This window comes from Podarcis bocagei (genome assembly GCF_964188305.1).
Source record: "Podarcis bocagei genome assembly, chromosome: 5".
Taxonomy (NCBI): domain Eukaryota; kingdom Metazoa; phylum Chordata; class Lepidosauria; order Squamata; family Lacertidae; genus Podarcis; species Podarcis bocagei.
In genome coordinates, this window is record NC_138129.1 from 9120483 (window position 1) to 9137881 (window position 17399).

The 17399-nt window shown below is 46.6% G+C and overlaps 1 protein-coding gene across 1 annotated transcript in view; it reads right to left on the minus strand.

Annotated features, from left to right (window-relative positions):
* The window catches only part of COL20A1 (collagen type XX alpha 1 chain), a 141200-nt gene that overhangs the window by 18834 nt on the left and 104967 nt on the right, over nucleotides 1–17399 (minus strand). Inside the window, exons 28-33 of the mRNA XM_081195997.1 lie at nucleotides 16771–16857; nucleotides 14316–14369; nucleotides 10624–10719; nucleotides 8043–8096; nucleotides 5097–5150; nucleotides 1956–2009 (exon numbers count right to left, since the gene is read on the minus strand). Coding sequence (XP_081052123.1) covers nucleotides 1956–2009; nucleotides 5097–5150; nucleotides 8043–8096; nucleotides 10624–10719; nucleotides 14316–14369; nucleotides 16771–16857 — 399 coding nt within the window. The remainder of the gene's footprint in view (nucleotides 1–1955; nucleotides 2010–5096; nucleotides 5151–8042; nucleotides 8097–10623; nucleotides 10720–14315; nucleotides 14370–16770; nucleotides 16858–17399) is intronic.

Below are 17399 nucleotides of genomic sequence, written 5' to 3' on the forward strand. Positions count from 1 at the left end.
AAAGGCCCAGGGTGGGAATTACGGCCTTCAGGTTGAAGTCGGTGCCCCACCCAGTCGGGGGAACAAAATGTGAAGGCTGTATTGTGCATGGCTCATGCTCACTTCGTTTCCAATTAATGTCACAATTTATGGGCACAATAGTAGGTCAGAACTGCAAGTCCCAGAACGGTGTTATTTTCTCCCTTCCGTTTTTAATGGCTTTATTATGCAGACAGAATCTTGGCGCTCTCTCTTCCGACTTCTCTCTCACACACTCTGTTACTTTATCCTTCCAATCCCCTGCCTTTTTCCTGTCTTCTTGCACTGTCTTGCCTCCTTCTGACTTTTTTCTTCCTCTCCCCCTCTCTCCCCATTCTTTCTTCACAGTCTAAGCTGTCTCACAGGGTTGTTGTGAGGACAAAATGGGTAGGGAAATCACTCTGCTGGGCAATTGCGGATGGGCAGAATAAAGATGTCCTGCGTCAGTATGGTGTAGCTAAGAGTATCCGTTGAGCACATGGGAGACCAGGGTTCAAATTCCCGCTCAGCCATGAAGCTTAGTAAGTGACCTTGGGAAGAGAAAACCACGTATGCCACTTTGAAGAAAAGTAAGATCTCTCCTAAGCAATGCAGGTGGCACTGTGGGTTAAACCACAGAGCCTAGGGCTTGCTGATCAGAAGGTCGGTGGTTTGAACCCCCGTGATGGGGTGAGCTCCCATTGCTCAGTCCCTGCTCCTGCCAACCTAGCAGTTCGAAAACACCTCAAAGTGCAAGTAGATAAATAGGTACCACTCTGGCGGGAAGGTAAACGGCGTTTCCGTGCGCTGCTCTGGTTTCACCAGAAGTGGCTTAGTCATGCTGGCCACATGACCTGGAAGCTGTACGCTGGCTCCCTCGGCCAATAAAGCGAGATGAGCACCGCAACTCCAGAGTCGTCCATGACTGGACCTAATGGTCAGGGGTCCCTTTACCTTTACCTAAGATTTCTCCTATAATGAAAGTGTGTGTGTGATTTTTATTAATGGTATACAGTGGTACCTTGGGTTACATACGCTTCAGGTTACATACGCTTCAGGTTACATATGCTTCAGGTTACATACCCAGAAATAGTGCTTCAGGTTAAGAACGTTGCTTCAGGATAAGAACAGAAATCGTGCTCCGGTGGCATGGCGGCGGCAGGAGGCCCCATTAGCTAAAGTGGTGCTTCAGGTTAAGAACAGTTTCAGGTTAAGAACAGACCTCCGGAACGAATTAAGTACTTAACCCGAGGTACCACTGTAATGAATGAATGTATCTATGTTTATGTTTCTAAACGCAAGTCACCTGGGTATCTTTGGGTAAAAAGCAGTTAACAAGTCCAATTAAAAACAACTGTTAATAAAATGTATATTGTGTTATAGTGATCCAGAGTGACTCTGCTTTAGGAACCAAGGGACAGTGGGCGGGGGGGGGGGTGCGGTTGAGATGGTTGGAAATGCTTTGTTTATCCAAGTCAATAAAATGCTACCAACCACAAAAGGAAGAGTTGAAAAGCAACCAAAACAAATGGTCTTGAAATACACATTTTAAATCTAGAACTTAGCCAGGAGTAGATCTTTAAATCTGGCTGAGATTCTTGCCGTCCGCTGTTGCAATAGCTTCCCTTTCTCCTCCCGCAAATCTGAAATGGCATCCCTGTCTTTTCTGATGAAAGGAGACGAGGCTACTAAGAAGTCAACGTCTGACACACTGCTGCAACTTGGGTACCACGAAACTTGGCTTAGAGGAGATGCTCCAGGATTTGGAACCAGGTGGCTCACCAGTTCTTGCTGAACAGTAGCCGGAGGAAGATGCAACAGTAATGAAGGCACAGAGCACACTGTTCCTTTTGCCTGCCGTCCCTGCTAACCCGAGGGAAGTCGAGCTCAGCCTATTCCTGGGAGCAAGACCTTTGGAGCGGAAAAAAGTTGCCTTCTACATGACTGGCATCTCTTACCCTTGGTCCTGGGGGTCCAGGAGGTCCAGCCGTGCCTTCCAGGCCTCGAACACCCTGCAAATCAAGTCAGAACAGTGAGTGAAAGGCTAAAGCTAAAACAGGGAGGGAGAGCTCAGGGGGGGAATGTGCTGCCTTTAGGGATAAAGACATAAGAAGAGTCCTGCTGCTGGATCAGGCCAGTGGCCTCTCTAGTCCAGTATCCTGTTCTCACAGTGGCCATCCAGACTGCCTCTTCTGGGAAAACCTGCAGGCAGGATCTGGGTGCGAAAGAGGCGTTCTCCCATCCTGTGGTTTCCAGCAACGGGCACTGAAAATCATTGCTGCCTCCAACATTCTTTGCGAACCACTTTGAGGTTTCTTTTTACAATCAAGTGGTGCATACCTGTTATTAAATAAATAAATAGCCATCCGGGACAGTCGCCACAGTTGCATTGGGTCTAATCCTCTTTTGGGTGGACATCTCTACATCCTGTAGGGACCAGATTCTATCACTTGGTTTCATTGGATGCCCCTGAGTTCCTGCGGTAGCAGAGCTTGGATTTCATATCCCACTTTATCACTACCCAAAGGAGTCTCAAAGCGGCTAACATTCTCCTTTTCCCTTCCTCCCCCAAAACAAACACTCTGTGAGGTGAGTGAGGCTGAGAGACTTCAGAGAAGTGTGACTGGCCCAAGGTCACCCAGCAGCTGCATATGGAGGAGCGGGGAAGCGAACCCGGTTCACCAGATTACGAGTCCACCGCTCTTAACCACCACACCACACTAGCAGAGATGGAGGGGAGAACTTATCACTACCCACTTTCTCTATACGATGCATAATATTATAAGCTTCTGACATCTTGTCTCTTACTTGCCGTTTCACTAAAATAAAAACGTTCCAAATGTTGTAGCCAGTCCTCGTAGGGTTGATGTTCCAGCCCTTTGACCACTTTTGGTTGCCCTATCGTGGATGCACGAACATCCCCATCATCATCTCGGAACTGATCAAGGCTTCTTTGAGCAGCCCATGTATCAGTTCCCCCAAAATATGAATGCATTTCCTGGTATGGATGGGAGCTGATTGAGGCTATGTGTCTTTTTGCCCAGGCTTTGTGTATTTGAATTCCCCGAATTCCTGTTTTTCGATGCTTTTATTGGCTGTGTTTTCATCTTAACGATATTGATTTTTACATTGTACACTGCTCAGAGGTTCTTTTAAAAATATTAAGCAGTTCATAAATGCTTTTAAGCAAATTCAATTAATAATAGTTATTCCGCAAAATTTATAAACGTAAAAAAAACCATCAAAGAGTTGACAAAAAGAATTACCTCCCCCTTTCCCCCTCTCTTTGTATTTCTGTCAAATCTCTGTCTTCAAATATTGAATTAAATATATGACTCAGTTCCAACCTGCAGATTGCATCCAGTGCTGTGCTAACAGAGTTCTGCTTGCGTAGCAGGACTTCTTCTCCCGGGTTCCCCACTCAAATATGCTCTGAGGTTTTCCTCAGTTTTCTAGAGCAGATTTTTGAGGGTGTGGCGAGCATTTCAGGGAAGTAGAAAGGAAAAGTTCTGGTGTGCAAGCACAAATCTGCTCCTTGAGCAGAATTGTAGCACAGGCTGCAATCCTGAGTTTCAGAACGACTAATGAGCTCCTGTATCACAGGATAGATTTCTTGTTTTGCTGTCCTTGATTGTTTTTAGTTGTTCTCTTATTGCTGAACACTTCAATGAAGACTTTTTAAATCATTCACAAAAATCTGAGCCCTTCAGGAATGCTCCCAAAATAATGCTTGCAAAAAAAATAATGGAAAGGAAACAGTCAAACTTAATTATTTGACTCCCCCCGACCCACAAATGTAGAAAACCCCTGCAAAAAAGGACACTTGCACGTAATGAAATCATACAGCAGAGTGCAAAATCCTTTTGCTTGAATTGTACTGTAGGGTGTTGGACTAGAAATAATAATAAATTTTTATTTATACCCTGCCCTTTCCGGTTCAGAAAACCAGGCTCAGGGTGGCTAACAAAAAATTTAAAACATTTAATTGATGCAACAAAAAACAGCTTAAAATACAGTATAAAACATGAATAACAATAAATTCCAAATTGAAAAGTCAATTTAGGAAATCCACCAAATAAACATTAGATGATCACTAGGGCTAGCTGGCTAAATTAGTCCTATTTGGGCCAGCAAGGAGACCAGGGGAGAATTAGCTGTGGGATCCCAGAGCGGGTAATCTTCATAAAAAGGGGAGGGGGAGGGAAGGAAGGGGAATAAAAGATCAGGCTAAGTTCAAATTGAAAGCCAGGCGGAATAGCTCTGTCTTACAGGCCCTGCGGAAGGAAGTTAAATCCTGCAGGGCCCTGGTCTCATGGGACAGAGCATTCCACCAGATCGGAGCCATCACTGAGAAGGCCCTGGCCCGGGTGGAGGATAGTCTGACTTACTTAGGGCCCGGGACCTCTAAACTATGGTTATTCATGGACCTTAAGGTCCTCTGCGGGGCATACCAGGAGAGGTGGTCCCATAAATATGAGGGCCCTAAGCCACAAAGGGCTTTAAAGGTCCTTTTGAATCCCTTCCAAGTCTACAATTCTGTGAAATAGTTTTGCCTTTCAGTTAGCAAGGGTGGTGGGAGAAGATGGGAGTCACAGCGGCTGCAGCCAATATTGTGCGGTCTTGCAGCATTTGAAGGGGCAAGCATGATGCCCATCTGAGGACCAGGCAACCTCATTTCTCAATGAGAAAGCTTAAAATGATGTTCAGGTGAGGCATTTGCCTCCCTAAGATCCCACAAGAATTATGCTCTGGCATTCTCTCAGCAGCCTGCAAGGGATTCTGGGACTTTCCTTTGGGACTGTGCCTTGCATCATTGCTTGCGATCAAATTATTCGTGCTGCACCTACTGAGGATCGTTCTATCCTAATGGTGATATTATCCTCGAGAGCTGAATGAAGCATCTGTGTACAGAAGCATCATGTCAGGTGCTGTAAAGAAACATGGTGCAATGGGGAAGAAATTCCTGGGAGTGGCACAATATCTGTTTCACTTGTGCTTGCTCCCATGTTCACGGAGAATTGCGCTCTGTCTTCAACTTGTGTTTTGGGCCATTTGAGAGGCCCACATTTGATGGTTGCCGGACTGCCCAGTGCTTTTACCTTTGATCCTTGAATCCCATCTTTCCCTGGAGCTCCTTGAGGACCCATCAAACCCTGCAGACAAACAGAACTGTTATTCAGGAAGCATATCCTTTGTCTTGAGAGTCCCATGGACTGCAAGAAGATCAAACCTATCCATTCTGAAGGAAATCAGCCCTGAGTGCTCATTGGAAGGGCAGATCCTGAAGCTGAGGCTCCAATACTTTGGCCACCTCATGAGAAGAGAAGACTCCTTGGAAAAGACCCTGATGTTGGGAAAGATGGAGGGCACAAGGAGAAGGGGACGACAGAGGACAAGATGGTTGGATAGTGTTCTCGAAGCTACTAGCATGAGTTTGACCAAACTGCAGGAGGCAGTGGAAGACAGAAGTGCCTGGTGTGATCTGGTCCATGGGGTCACGAAGAGTCGGACACGACTAAACGACTAAACAACAACACAACAACATCCTTTGTCAAAGCGCCTCATGATTAAGCCAGAATCTCAGGACCTTTTTCCGATGAAGCCAAGAACAACAGCTTTGAAAAGACCTTGATTTATTTTTGCCTTGCCTCCTGCAGACATAGTTTCCATCATCTCTTCTCTATCTCTCCTGAACCAACCTGAAGTCAGGGTGTGCCATGCACATAGCAATGTACCTGTAATGGGAGGCCTATGCACTCCCTACCTGTGGATCTATTCAGGCCTGGCACCAGCACGCAGCAGAGCTGGGCAAATGCCAATGCCCCAGCTGTGGGTTTCTCTGAGAAGCCACACACCACAATGCCCTGAAGTGGCTGATCTAATGTCACTCCAGGGCATTGGGAAAAAGGGAAATGACATTTCCCAGATCCCATGTGATGCTAATGGGTGAGGGAGCAAGCATGCAAGCCCCAAACTGGAGGAAAGCCAGCCCCTTTGGAAGAAAGGGAACCTGAGCCAATATAGTGTCACTATGTAGATGTGGGAGGGACGCAGGTGGCGCTGTGGGTAAAACCTCAGTGCCTAGGACTTGCCGATCGCATGGTCAGCGGTTCGAATCCCCACGGCGGGGTGAGCTCCTGTCGTTCGGTCCCTGCTCCTGCCCACCTAGCAGTTCGAAAGCACCCCCAAGTGCAAGTAGATAAATAGGTACCACTTTATAGCGGGAAGGTAATGGCGTTTCTGTGTGCTGCGCTGCTGCTGGCTCGCCAGAGCAGCTTCGTCACGCTGGCCACGTGACCCAGAAGTGTCTTCGGACAGCTCTGGCTCCCGGCCTCTTAAGCGAGATGAGCACACAACCCCAGAGTCGGACACGACTGGCCCGTATGTGCAGGGGTACCTTTACCTTTACCTTTATGTAGATGTGGAATAGGTATATTTGTGAGTGTTTATAGTACCATGTAGTGTTTGCACCCTCCCTCCAGCCAATTTTGGATCTGAAAACATCTTCCCATCACTCATGCTTTACTGCCATCCTATGCATTTGGGTGGTTTCAGCAGTCTGGAAAGATTTCAGTGGCACCACAGGGGTTGCTAAATATGCATGCGGGACTTGACATCTTTCCACAGGGCCTGCAAGACAGAGCTGTTCCACCAGACCTTTGGCCAAGGCGCAGTCTGACCCCCTCCTTCTGTAATCATCATAGCACTCTAGCCCAATGGTGGCCATTAATTTGATTCTGAATTGATTTTAGAATGAATTGATTTTAGAATCTATTTCAATTAATTGATTGTGATTTTATGTAAACTGTGTTATTTTTTACTGTTGTTAGCCGCTCTGAGCCCGGCTTCGGCTGGGGAGGGCGGGATATAAATAAAATATTATTTATTATTATTATTATTATTATTATTATTATTATTATTATTATTATGGTACCTCAGGTTAAGTACTTAATTCGTTCCGGAGGTCCGTTCTTAACCTGAAACTGTTCTTAACCTGTAGCACCACTTTAGCTAATGGGGCCTCCCAGTGCCGCCACTGTGCAATTTCTGTTCTCATCCTGAAGCAAAGTTCTTAACCCGAGGCACTATTTCTGGGTTAGCGGAGTCTGTAACCTGAAGTGTATGTAACCTGAAGCATATGTAACCTGAGGTACCACTGTATTATTATTATTATTATTATTATTATTATTATTATTATTATTATTATTATGTGACCCTCTGTTACTGGTGCAGTGCAATGATGGCTATGCAGAAGATTCACATCCCTTGATGGCATGACCCACAACAACAGGGGTGCCATCAGTTTGGGGAGCAGCCAGCTGGATGAGCAGGAGGACCCCCAAAAGCAGCACGCTTACCTCTCCCCGCCCCCTTTTTAAGTAAGTATAGTAATAAGCATTTTCATCAGGGCAGGTGGGAGGCAGCCCTTGCAAGACCATTAAGTCAAGGCATAGCTTTGTCCCCACATTCTGGTTATTTTCAAACTCATGATGTCATAATGCAGTTCAATTTAGTTTAAAGAAGTTGCCATCATTTCCAATAAGAACACATTAAAGTAATCCCTTTTCCTTTCTTCTAAGTACAAACGTACAGCTTGCTCCACTCCCGATCTTTTCCATCCGGGAGACTGTTTGAGAGCTGGGCATTTGGAAATTGAGCTGTCACGTTCCGTTGTTCTCGCTCCCACTTATAGCCTGTTCATCCTTGGCCAAGGTCATGTAAGCTTCTCTCTTTAAACTAGCTTATCCATCTGCAAAATCTCCATAATTCTTTTGCTGACCTCCTAAAGCGGCTCTGAGACTTCAGATAATTAATGTTTGCCAAACTGCAGGGCCCAAGAAAAGGGAATACAGAGCTAGCTAGCAGAAAAAAATTTGCACCGTTATGGGATTCCCACCTCAGAAGAAGAAGCACGGTTTCAAAGCAAGGCTCGAAAGCAACAGGAGAACTGTCTGCAATCCTGCCTGGGAAAGCTGCCAGATCATAATAATAGATGGGTGGAAATTACAGAGAGTGAGAGAGAGAAAAGTGTGTGTCATAATTACCCGCATCCCTGGACTTCCACTGTCTCCTTTGTCTCCTTTAATACCTGGTGGTCCCTAGAATTTGAATGCAGGGGGGGAAATGACTGAATGTATATTATCTGCACAGTTCCAAAGCTAGCATATATCTTTATATCTTCGAGTATTTCACAGATATAAAAAGGAACACTTATGTATTTGTAAATCTCCTTTTCTCACACCAAGAGGTTTTGTAAATGTAGGCCCACTCACATATGTATGTAAGAAAGCCCTCCTGGATCAGGCCCAAGGCCCATCTAGTCCAGCAACCTGTTTTCACAGGGGCCAACCAGGTGCCCACGCAAAGCCTGCAGGCAGAACCTAAATGCAATAACACTCTTCCCCAGTTCCAATTCCCCAATTGCAAATGGCATTCAGAACAGTGGAGGTAGCACACATGCCTCAAGTCCTCCACAGATCTGTCTATTTCGCCTTTTAAAGGCATCCAAGTTGCTGGTTGGAAAAGGAGGGCATTTGTACACTTTGGATTTGTGCATGTGTGCTCATGTGTCCGGCGTCAGAGGATCACAATCGCCCCACAGCAGACTGCCAGGAAGGGATAAGACAAGGGAAGTTCTTACCAGTGGCTTTTATTCAATATTCACAGAGAGAGGCTTAGAAATGCAGCCTCTTGGAGTAATGGTGTTGCTCCACTTGAAACCTCACCCCCTCCATCTCTCCTACTTCCTCATGAGTCATCACTACGGGTGCTGGAAAGGGCCTTTCACCTTTGAGCTCTCTGCTCTCCTACTTCCAATGCCCGCTGGGTTCTGGGAAAGGGGGGGGTCTGGAATGCTTTCTAAGTCCGTGAGCTGTCTCTCCCCTGTTGTTGTTTCTTCTTCTTCTTCCGCCTCCTCCTCTCCCATTCTTTCCAAACTTTTCTCCTCACCTGCCTCTGAGCTGTGATCTACCTCAACCCCCTGTTGTAATTCTGAACTGTCTCCTTCTTCTCTGGAATGGTCAGGCTGGGGAGGCGGTCTCCACCGTTCCTCCTCTGTCCTAAGAACAAAACCATGGGGATGTAGTGGCTGTCAGGAGTTCATTCTACACTCGAGTAGGACCCTGGCAGAGACACATGCCCGACTGGCATGTTCCCTCCCTCCTGGTCGATTGTTCGGGAGCTTCAAAAACTTTCTTCAGCCTGAACATCACAGCGACCGATGCCAACAGACATCGGCACACTTAGGGATCCGCAGAGTCTTTGCAGCTTTGCGTAACAGACCTCAGCAACTCAGCATTTTGGCTAATCTACTTTATTTACATATAAACACACACGGAGCACTGCAACATGGCTCCCTCTCTCTCTGGCATCAGACAGCAAAGAGAAAAAGAACAAAGGACAATAGTCCCACTTCACGGAACACAGTAACGCAAACATCCTGTCTCTGTCACTTCCCACTCTGTGGAATGAAAACATACACCATCATGTGAAAGACAACAATCCTATGACTGCAATCATACATCAGGAATTCTAACCATGGCTACCCTCCTGAAGGCTATTCTCTGCTTGTTGTTCATTGTATTTGATTTAGGGTTGGGCACAGCCCATTGCCCTTCCACTGTCCCCAAAACGAATCAAGATTTTGAATGCAGCAATAACAACAAAACGTGTTGCATCCAGCTAAGTTGTCCTGTTAGTCCGAGAACTTCTTCCTGTGCAATGTGTTTTCAGAGCCCACTCTTTCAGGTTACGTCCCGCGGCAACACGGAAGTACCGGAAAGGGTTACTTCCAGGTTTTGCTGCTCGCGCATGCACAGAAGCGCAAAATGATGTCACGCACATGCGCAGAAGTGGTGAATCGTAAACCATGCCTGTGCAGACGCACCGCTGCGGGTTGCGCTCTTTTCATGTTGCGAACGGGCTTCCAGAACAGATCCCATTCACAACTAGAGGTACCACTGTACTGATACTAATAATAGGATTTCCTCTCCATCTCTTCTTCCCTGTGCCCTCCGTGCCCCCTCAAATCTGCTCTGAATGGTTGGTGAAATTGCCAGAACAGATGCTGAGGGGTGCACAGGAAGAAGAATGGGAGAGGAAGTTCCACTGCATACTCATGGGACAACTTCATTGGCTACAACCCTGAGTTTCCTTTCAGGGATTCTTGCAGTCCTCAGCAGGAAAAGGTGCTCTGCTAGGAAGTGGAAGAGGCCATCGCCGCCTCCTCCTCCTCTGCCAGTTCCTCTTGCCCCAAGGTAAGCATTGGGTCTTTGGGACCAGGGAAAGGAGGAGGAGGAGGGGTTCAGCCAGAGTTGGGATGGGCACATCTTCCAGCAGCAGGCAATGCCCATCTTGCTGTTTGCACTAATTTATGCAATGGTTCCAGTTACAGGTAGGTAGCCGTGTTGGTCTGCCATAGTCAAAATAAAAAAATTCCTTCCAGTAGCACCTTAAAGACCAACTAAGTTAGTTCTTGGTATGAGCTTTCGTGTGCATGCACACTTTTTCAGATACACAATGGTTATTATGCAATGGTGTTCATCCTGCTCTAATCTCTGCAGCCCACCTCAATTTAATACATGTTGTCCCCACATGGGCAAAGAAAAGAAGAAGAATGAGACTTACTATGGGACCCTGCACAGTCATCCCTTGGGTGCCTGGTGTCCCTTGGTGTCCTCCTGGCCCTTCTGGCCCAACTTGCCCAGGTGGGCCTGGCTCACCCTAAAGCCACCAGATGCCAAGGAAACAAGGAAATGCATTCATACATCAGTATCTTGCAGGTACTCAGATTCCCAGCACAACAAACTCCCTTTGCAAAAACCAAAGTCAAAGCCAGAAGAGAGCAAGGGATGAAAACCTTGATTCATTCATTCATTCATTCTCATGTTGCCTTTCTGCCAGAGGAGGACTTGAGGCAGCTCACAGCATAAATTAGATACCACTAAAAACACACATCAAATATATATACTTTTTTTAAAAAAATCAGCATTTTAGTCCACTTTGCTCCCAAGCGATGCATTTTTGTATGTCATATTCACTAATGTATACATTTTTAGGCACATTTGGGTTGGAGAAATGCACTGCAAAATGCAAAGAAGTCTGAATTTTGAAGGATTGCTGTAGTTTGGCACCTGTATTGTTTCGGGAAGCGCAGAAGGGGTAGGTTTGCATTAAAATGTGAGCCAAATCTCTCTGCCACACCCCTCCCCATTCATATGGGTCTCTATTTCAGTCATAGCCTGGGTCATCTTAACCAAGGGTCATCAAGGCCAGCTCCCTGCAATGCAGGAACCACAGCTAAATATTTGAAACATTTGGGTTGATGTCTCCTCCCCCTGTTTTAAGGAGTTCTGTTAAAAAGCTGCTAAGGGACATGGGTTAAACCACAGAGCCTAGGACTTGCTGATCAGAAGGTTGACGGTTCGAATCCCCGCGACGGGGTGAGCTCCCGTTGCTCGGTCCCAGCTCCTGCCAACCTAGCAGTTCGAAAGCATGTCAAAGTGCAAGTAGATAAATAGGTACCACTCCGGCGGGAAGGTAAAAGGAGTTACCGTGCGCTGCTCTGGTTCGCCAGAAGCGGCTTAGTCATGCTGGCCACATGACCCAGAAGCTGTACGCCGGCTCCCTCGGCCAATAAAGCGAGATGAGCGCCGCAACCCCAGAGTCGGTCACGACTGGACCTAATGGTCAGGGGTCCCTTTACCTTTACCTTAAAAAGCTGCTGCTGCAAGTTGTTTACTCTGTTTTGGACGAGAAGTCCAAATCTACATTTCGCTGCATCTCTGCTTGACTGTGGCAGTCACTCTGCAGCAGGCGAAGGGAACAAACAAAGCCGCCAGAGCCACATTGGTGGGTTTTAACATTTCCCAAAGCTTTCCGCATTGCACATCAAAGCTGTTGGCTCTTTTCGTCTGTTGATCTATAGCGGAAAGGTAGCTCCTTTCTGTGGCTGTCACGGTGATTTGGGATGGCTGGGGTGGGGAGGGAGAGAAATCTGCCGTGGCCGTAATAAACAGCAGTGCAAAATCTAACACAAAGTAGGGGAAAGACCTTGTCATTCTGGACAGCAAAGTGTTATTAGGCCTTTTAAGATAGAGGCACCTGCTCTCTGATATAATCACAATATTTTGCATTCAGGCATTGTCAGTACACTGCGCGCTGCCCCCTTAAATGCAACCCAGCCTCCTTCCTCGATCTAGATCCCTTGGAGAAGGAGAGACCCTGCTGCAGGCCTGTGCTTGGAGCCCTCCTATAGAGTGATATACCATAGTTTTCCATGTATAAGACGAGGTTGTGTTATTTAAAAATTATGTTAAAAATCGTGGGATGTCTTATACACGGATAGTGAATCATAGAATCATAGAATCATAGAGTTGGAAGAGACCACAAGGGCCATCGAGTCCAACCCCCTGCCAAGCAGGAAACACCATCAGAGCACTCCTGACATATGGTTGTCAAGCCTCTGCTTAAAGACCTCCAAAGTAGGAGACTCCACCACACTCCTTGGCAGCAAATTCCACTGTCAAACAGCTCTTACTGTCAGGAAGTTCTTCCTAATGTTTAGGTGGAATCTTCTTTCTTGTAGTTTGGATCCATTGCTCCGTGTCCGCTTCTCTGGAGCAGCAGAAAACAACCTTTCTCCCTCCTCTATGTGACATCCTTTTATATATTTGAACATGGCTATCATATCACCCCTTAACCTCCTCTTCTCCAGGCTAAACATGAATGGGGGGATGTGGGATTGGTTGCTGCCGCGAGCCGGAGATTGTCAGCCGCTATTGGGCGTGTTCATCTCCTGTGATGAGGCTGCATTTTAATATTTTAATGTTTCAATATTTTAATGTTGTATTTTAATCTTGTTTTTAAGTTGTATTCATTCAGCTTGTTTTTATTATTGCTTGCTAGCCGCCCTGAGCCCAGCCTTGGCTGGGGAGGGCGGGGTATAAATAAAAATTATTATTATTATTATTATTATTATTATTATTATTATTATTATTATTATTATTGGCTGCGGCAAGGGCTGGTGAATTTGCTGAGGAGGAAGTCTCCTGATCTCTTTGGCTGCTCACATCTCGCTGCTATAGGGAGGGATCATACATCACCCAGCAGGAAACTCGCACGCTCTTTGCTTCTTGGAGCCGAGAGCTGCATCGCAAAATTCAGAGCAGTGTGAAATGCAAAGGATAATAATGTTCTCATCTGTTTCGATTTATTTGTTGCCCAATACCAAATACATCTCTCAGGCAACTTGCCTATGGGAGTAAAAAAACAGCCATCAAGTTTAACAATAGCTCTATCACACAACCAAAATATCAACGCAGAAGCAGCACTAGACTCTTAGGTCAGGATCTTGTTTGGGGGAGTTTTGTGGTGAGGGGTTGTAGCTGCTATTAGTATTAATTTATTTGTATCTTTTTTTTTAGATAATAATAATAATAATAATAATAATAATAATAATTTATTATTTATACCCCGCCCATCTGGCTGCGTTTCCCCAGCCACTCTGGGTGGCTTTCAACAGAATATTAAAATACAATAGTCTATTAAACATTAAAAGCTTCCCTAAACAGGGGTACCTTCAGATGTCTTCTAAAAGTCTGGTAGTTGTTTTTCTCTTTGACATCTGGTGGGAGGGCGTTCCACAGGGCGGGCACCACTACCGAGAAGGCCCTCTGCCTGGTTCCCTGTAACTTGGCTTCTCACAGTGAGGGAACTGCCAGAAGGCCCTCGGCGCTGGACCTCAGCATCCGGGCAGAATGATGGGGTTGGAGACGCTCTTTCAGGTATACTGGACTGAGGCCGTTTAGGGCTTTAAAGGTCAGCCCCAACACTTTGAATTGTGCTCAGAAACATACTGGGAGCCAGTGTAGGTCTTTCAAGACCGGTCTTATGTGGTCTCGGCGGCCGCTACCAGTCACCAGTCTAGCTGCCGCATTCTGGATTAGTTGTAGTTTCCGGGTCACCTTCAAAGGTAGCCCCACGTAGAGTGCATTGCAGTAGTCCAAGCGATTTATGTAGAAATGGTCCAGTTTGGTTGTGTGCTTTTCATTTGTTGTTTGTGACTACTCTTGCTGTATTCGTAATTATGTCAACCTTGTCGTGTTGTAAAACACCTTGAGCATGGTTTTAACTATGGAAAGGTGGCATACAAATAAAATGTGAGCACTAAGCATGATCACCATAGTCCCCCCAGAATACTGCCTCTGACAGTGGTGGGAGAACATTGCCATTGTGGATAGTAGCCACTAATAGTTTTACCCTCCATGAATATGTCTGACCCTCTTGTCACCAGCTGGTTTAGACGCAGCACCTCTTACCTTGGGGCCTGGCTCGCCTTGTTCCCCCTGAGGTCCTCTCCTTCCAGGACTACCCTGAAGAACAAGGGACAAAACAACAAAACCAATTCCTAAAAGCTTTCCTTTCCACCGCAGCAAACAGCAGGGGCGGCAAAAGCATTCTCTGAAGAAGATGGACCCCTTTTCGGCCCTTTTTCGGAAAGTGGAAGTGAAGATGTCAGCGCTGCCACCAGGCGGCAACAAAGATTTTGTTCGCAACAATAAGAGATGGGGTTGTGGTGGGGGGGGGGAGCAGGAATAATTGGGGTAGCAGGAGGGAAAAGAGGTGGCAGTGCCACTGTAAAGAGGAGGGTGACGTGGGGGTCCAGTGGGGTGGGGTGGGGACCATCCCAAGACCTCCTGAAATCTGGGGCTATCCCTAGATGAAGAGTTTGGATTTGATATCCCACCTTTCACTCCCTTTAAGGAGTCTCAAAGCGGCTAACGTTCTCCTTTCCCTTCCTCCCCCACAACAAACACTCTGTAAGGTGAGTGGGGCTGAGAGACTTCAAAGAAGTGTGACTGGCCCAAGGTCACCCAGCAGCTGCATGTGGAGGAGCGGGGAATCGAACCTAGTTCACCAGATTACAAGTCTACCGCTCTTAACCACTACACTATACTGGCTGATGTTCCTAAGGGAGAACAAAACAAGTGAAAAGCAGCCACCAAGCGGTCCAGTAGCTCAAGAGTGAAGCATCACCTGCCAGTCACCCAACCCACTTTGCCCACCGATAGAGAACAGATATCTGTGTAGGTTAACAGCAGAAAACTTTGTTAAAGGCGAACACTGCTGTACAAGGGGAAACATCTTATTACAGTGGTACCTCGGGTTAAGAACTTAATTCATTCTGGAGGTCCGTTCTTAACCTGAAACTGTTATTAACCTGAGACACCACTTTAGTTAATGGGGCCTCCCGCTGCCGCCGCACGATTTTTGTTCTCATCCTGAAGCAAAGTTCTTAACCCGAGGTACTATTTCTGGGTTAGCGGAGTCTGTAAACTGAAGCGTCTGTAACCTGAAGTGTCTGTAACTTGAGGTACCACTGTACAGTGGTGCCTCGCAAGACGAAAAGAATCCGTTCTGTGATTCTCTTCGTCTAGCGGTTTTTTCGTCTTGCGAAGCAAGCCCATTGACGGATTAGCGGATTAGCGGATTAGCGCTATTAGCGGCTTTTAGTGGCTTTTAGTGGCTTATCTGCTGATCGGATCAGCTGATAAGCGGCTTAGCGGCTTAGAAAAAGGGGGGAAGGGGAAAAAACCAGCAGGAACTCGCAAGACATTGTCGTCTTGCGAAGCAAGCCCATAGGAAATTCGTTTTGCGAAGCACCTCCAAAACGGAAAACTCTTTCGTCTAGCGAGTTTTCCGTTTTGCGAGGCATTCGTCTTGCGGGGCACCACTGTACAGTGATGGGGGCCACATCCTTTTTTCTCCAAGTGCTTCCGACTTTGCCAGGCTGGCTAATCTGTATTCCAGGCACCTGCATCAAAATAAACTGGGGGAAATGGTTTGTGCTTGTAGAATTTCTGCATGGGCATTCTGGCTGCGATGGAGAACAGAGGTTTGGTGGGGAGCAGCACGGTCGTTCTGAATTCATCCGGACCACATCACCAGTGGATCTAGAAACATACTAAACTGCAAGCATGCCCAGGTGATTCATGAACTATTGACAGATTAAGCAGTGCTCTGCTTCCCCACCCCCACCCCATTTCTCTTCCTTTTTAAATCCGTCGGATTACTGTTTTGGATTAGGCAGTATCGAACAGAGAAGGCTTTGGTACAGATTGAATGTTTCCTGCATGGCAACAAATTCCAAACAGGACTTACATTTACATACTGACCATCTGGGTGGTTTTTACACAGAGAAACAAAACAAAATACAATTTAAGATAAAAGCCCTTCAAACTTGGAATTAAATTGCAAGGCAACGAAAGCAACTAAAATGGGCAAAACGACAACGCAGCAGCTAAAGCCATTAAAAGCCAGCGTAAATTCAGCAAGGGGAAATATGTTGCAAAAACCGAAGCACCCAATATGTTGTAATTAGCAAGCCTGGGTGAACAGGAATGTATTTTACCTATCACCTAAGAGACCACAGGCATGGCCCTTTGGGGAGAGCATTCCCTAAGGAGGATGCTACATAAGAAAAGCCATTTGGGGTGAGAGCAAAGGCCCATTTTGTCCAGCATCCTGCTCTGACAGTGGTCAAGAAGATGCCTCTTGCAAGCCTGCAAGCAGGACTTGAGTGCAACAATGCCCTTCCTCCTGGGGTTTCCACCAGCTGGTACCCAGAGGCCTTTGACGGAGGAAAGAGAACATAGCCATGTACCTTCTTAACACATCTCTGCTTTCCGAAATGGGTTGAAGTCGTAGGTGCAGTTCTGTTCCCTGGGTGGTTATGCACAATGCCATTTTCCTGGGAACAAAAGCTCAACTCACCGGAGGCCCTGGAGGCCCTGGGAGGCCTGGAATCTCAGAAGTGCAGCTGCAGGACGGGAGGAAGCTAGGGCAGACCTCTTCATCTCTCTGAAAGAGCAGCAAAAAAGATGGGATGTAGGAATGATCGTTGGGTATGGTGCACACTTCCGCCCGCGGACAAAGCCACAGCTGTCTGAACATCTTGCCCTCTGTCTAACCTTTGCTCTCTTAGTGGTCTGCCGTGTTGTGTCTGTGACCTTTGTCTCCTTCGTCATACATTGTGCAAGGGGAAAATGACGCGGTGGAAACAGGTGCCAAAATAACTTTGCACGATCTCGGGACTGGAAGATGTGTAAAGGTCACAGTCCAAAATGTATCTGACTGGTTTTGCATATTGTGCCAATAAAAGGAGCCTCCACAGAGCTAGCCGGAAGCTTGCACAGCTCACCTGCATTAAAACTCCTGCCTTGTGTCCTTCACTTCAATGGGACTCACAAGTGGAACTCTAAACCTGCGAAAAGAAACCCTTTTCTTGCAGGGGCAGTTATGATTCTCTCCAGGCCTTACCAACTTACTCTTCCCCCAACATTCTTTGGTGGAGGCATCAATCACAACGAAACTGGTATAAAACCATTGTGCAGTTGTAATGC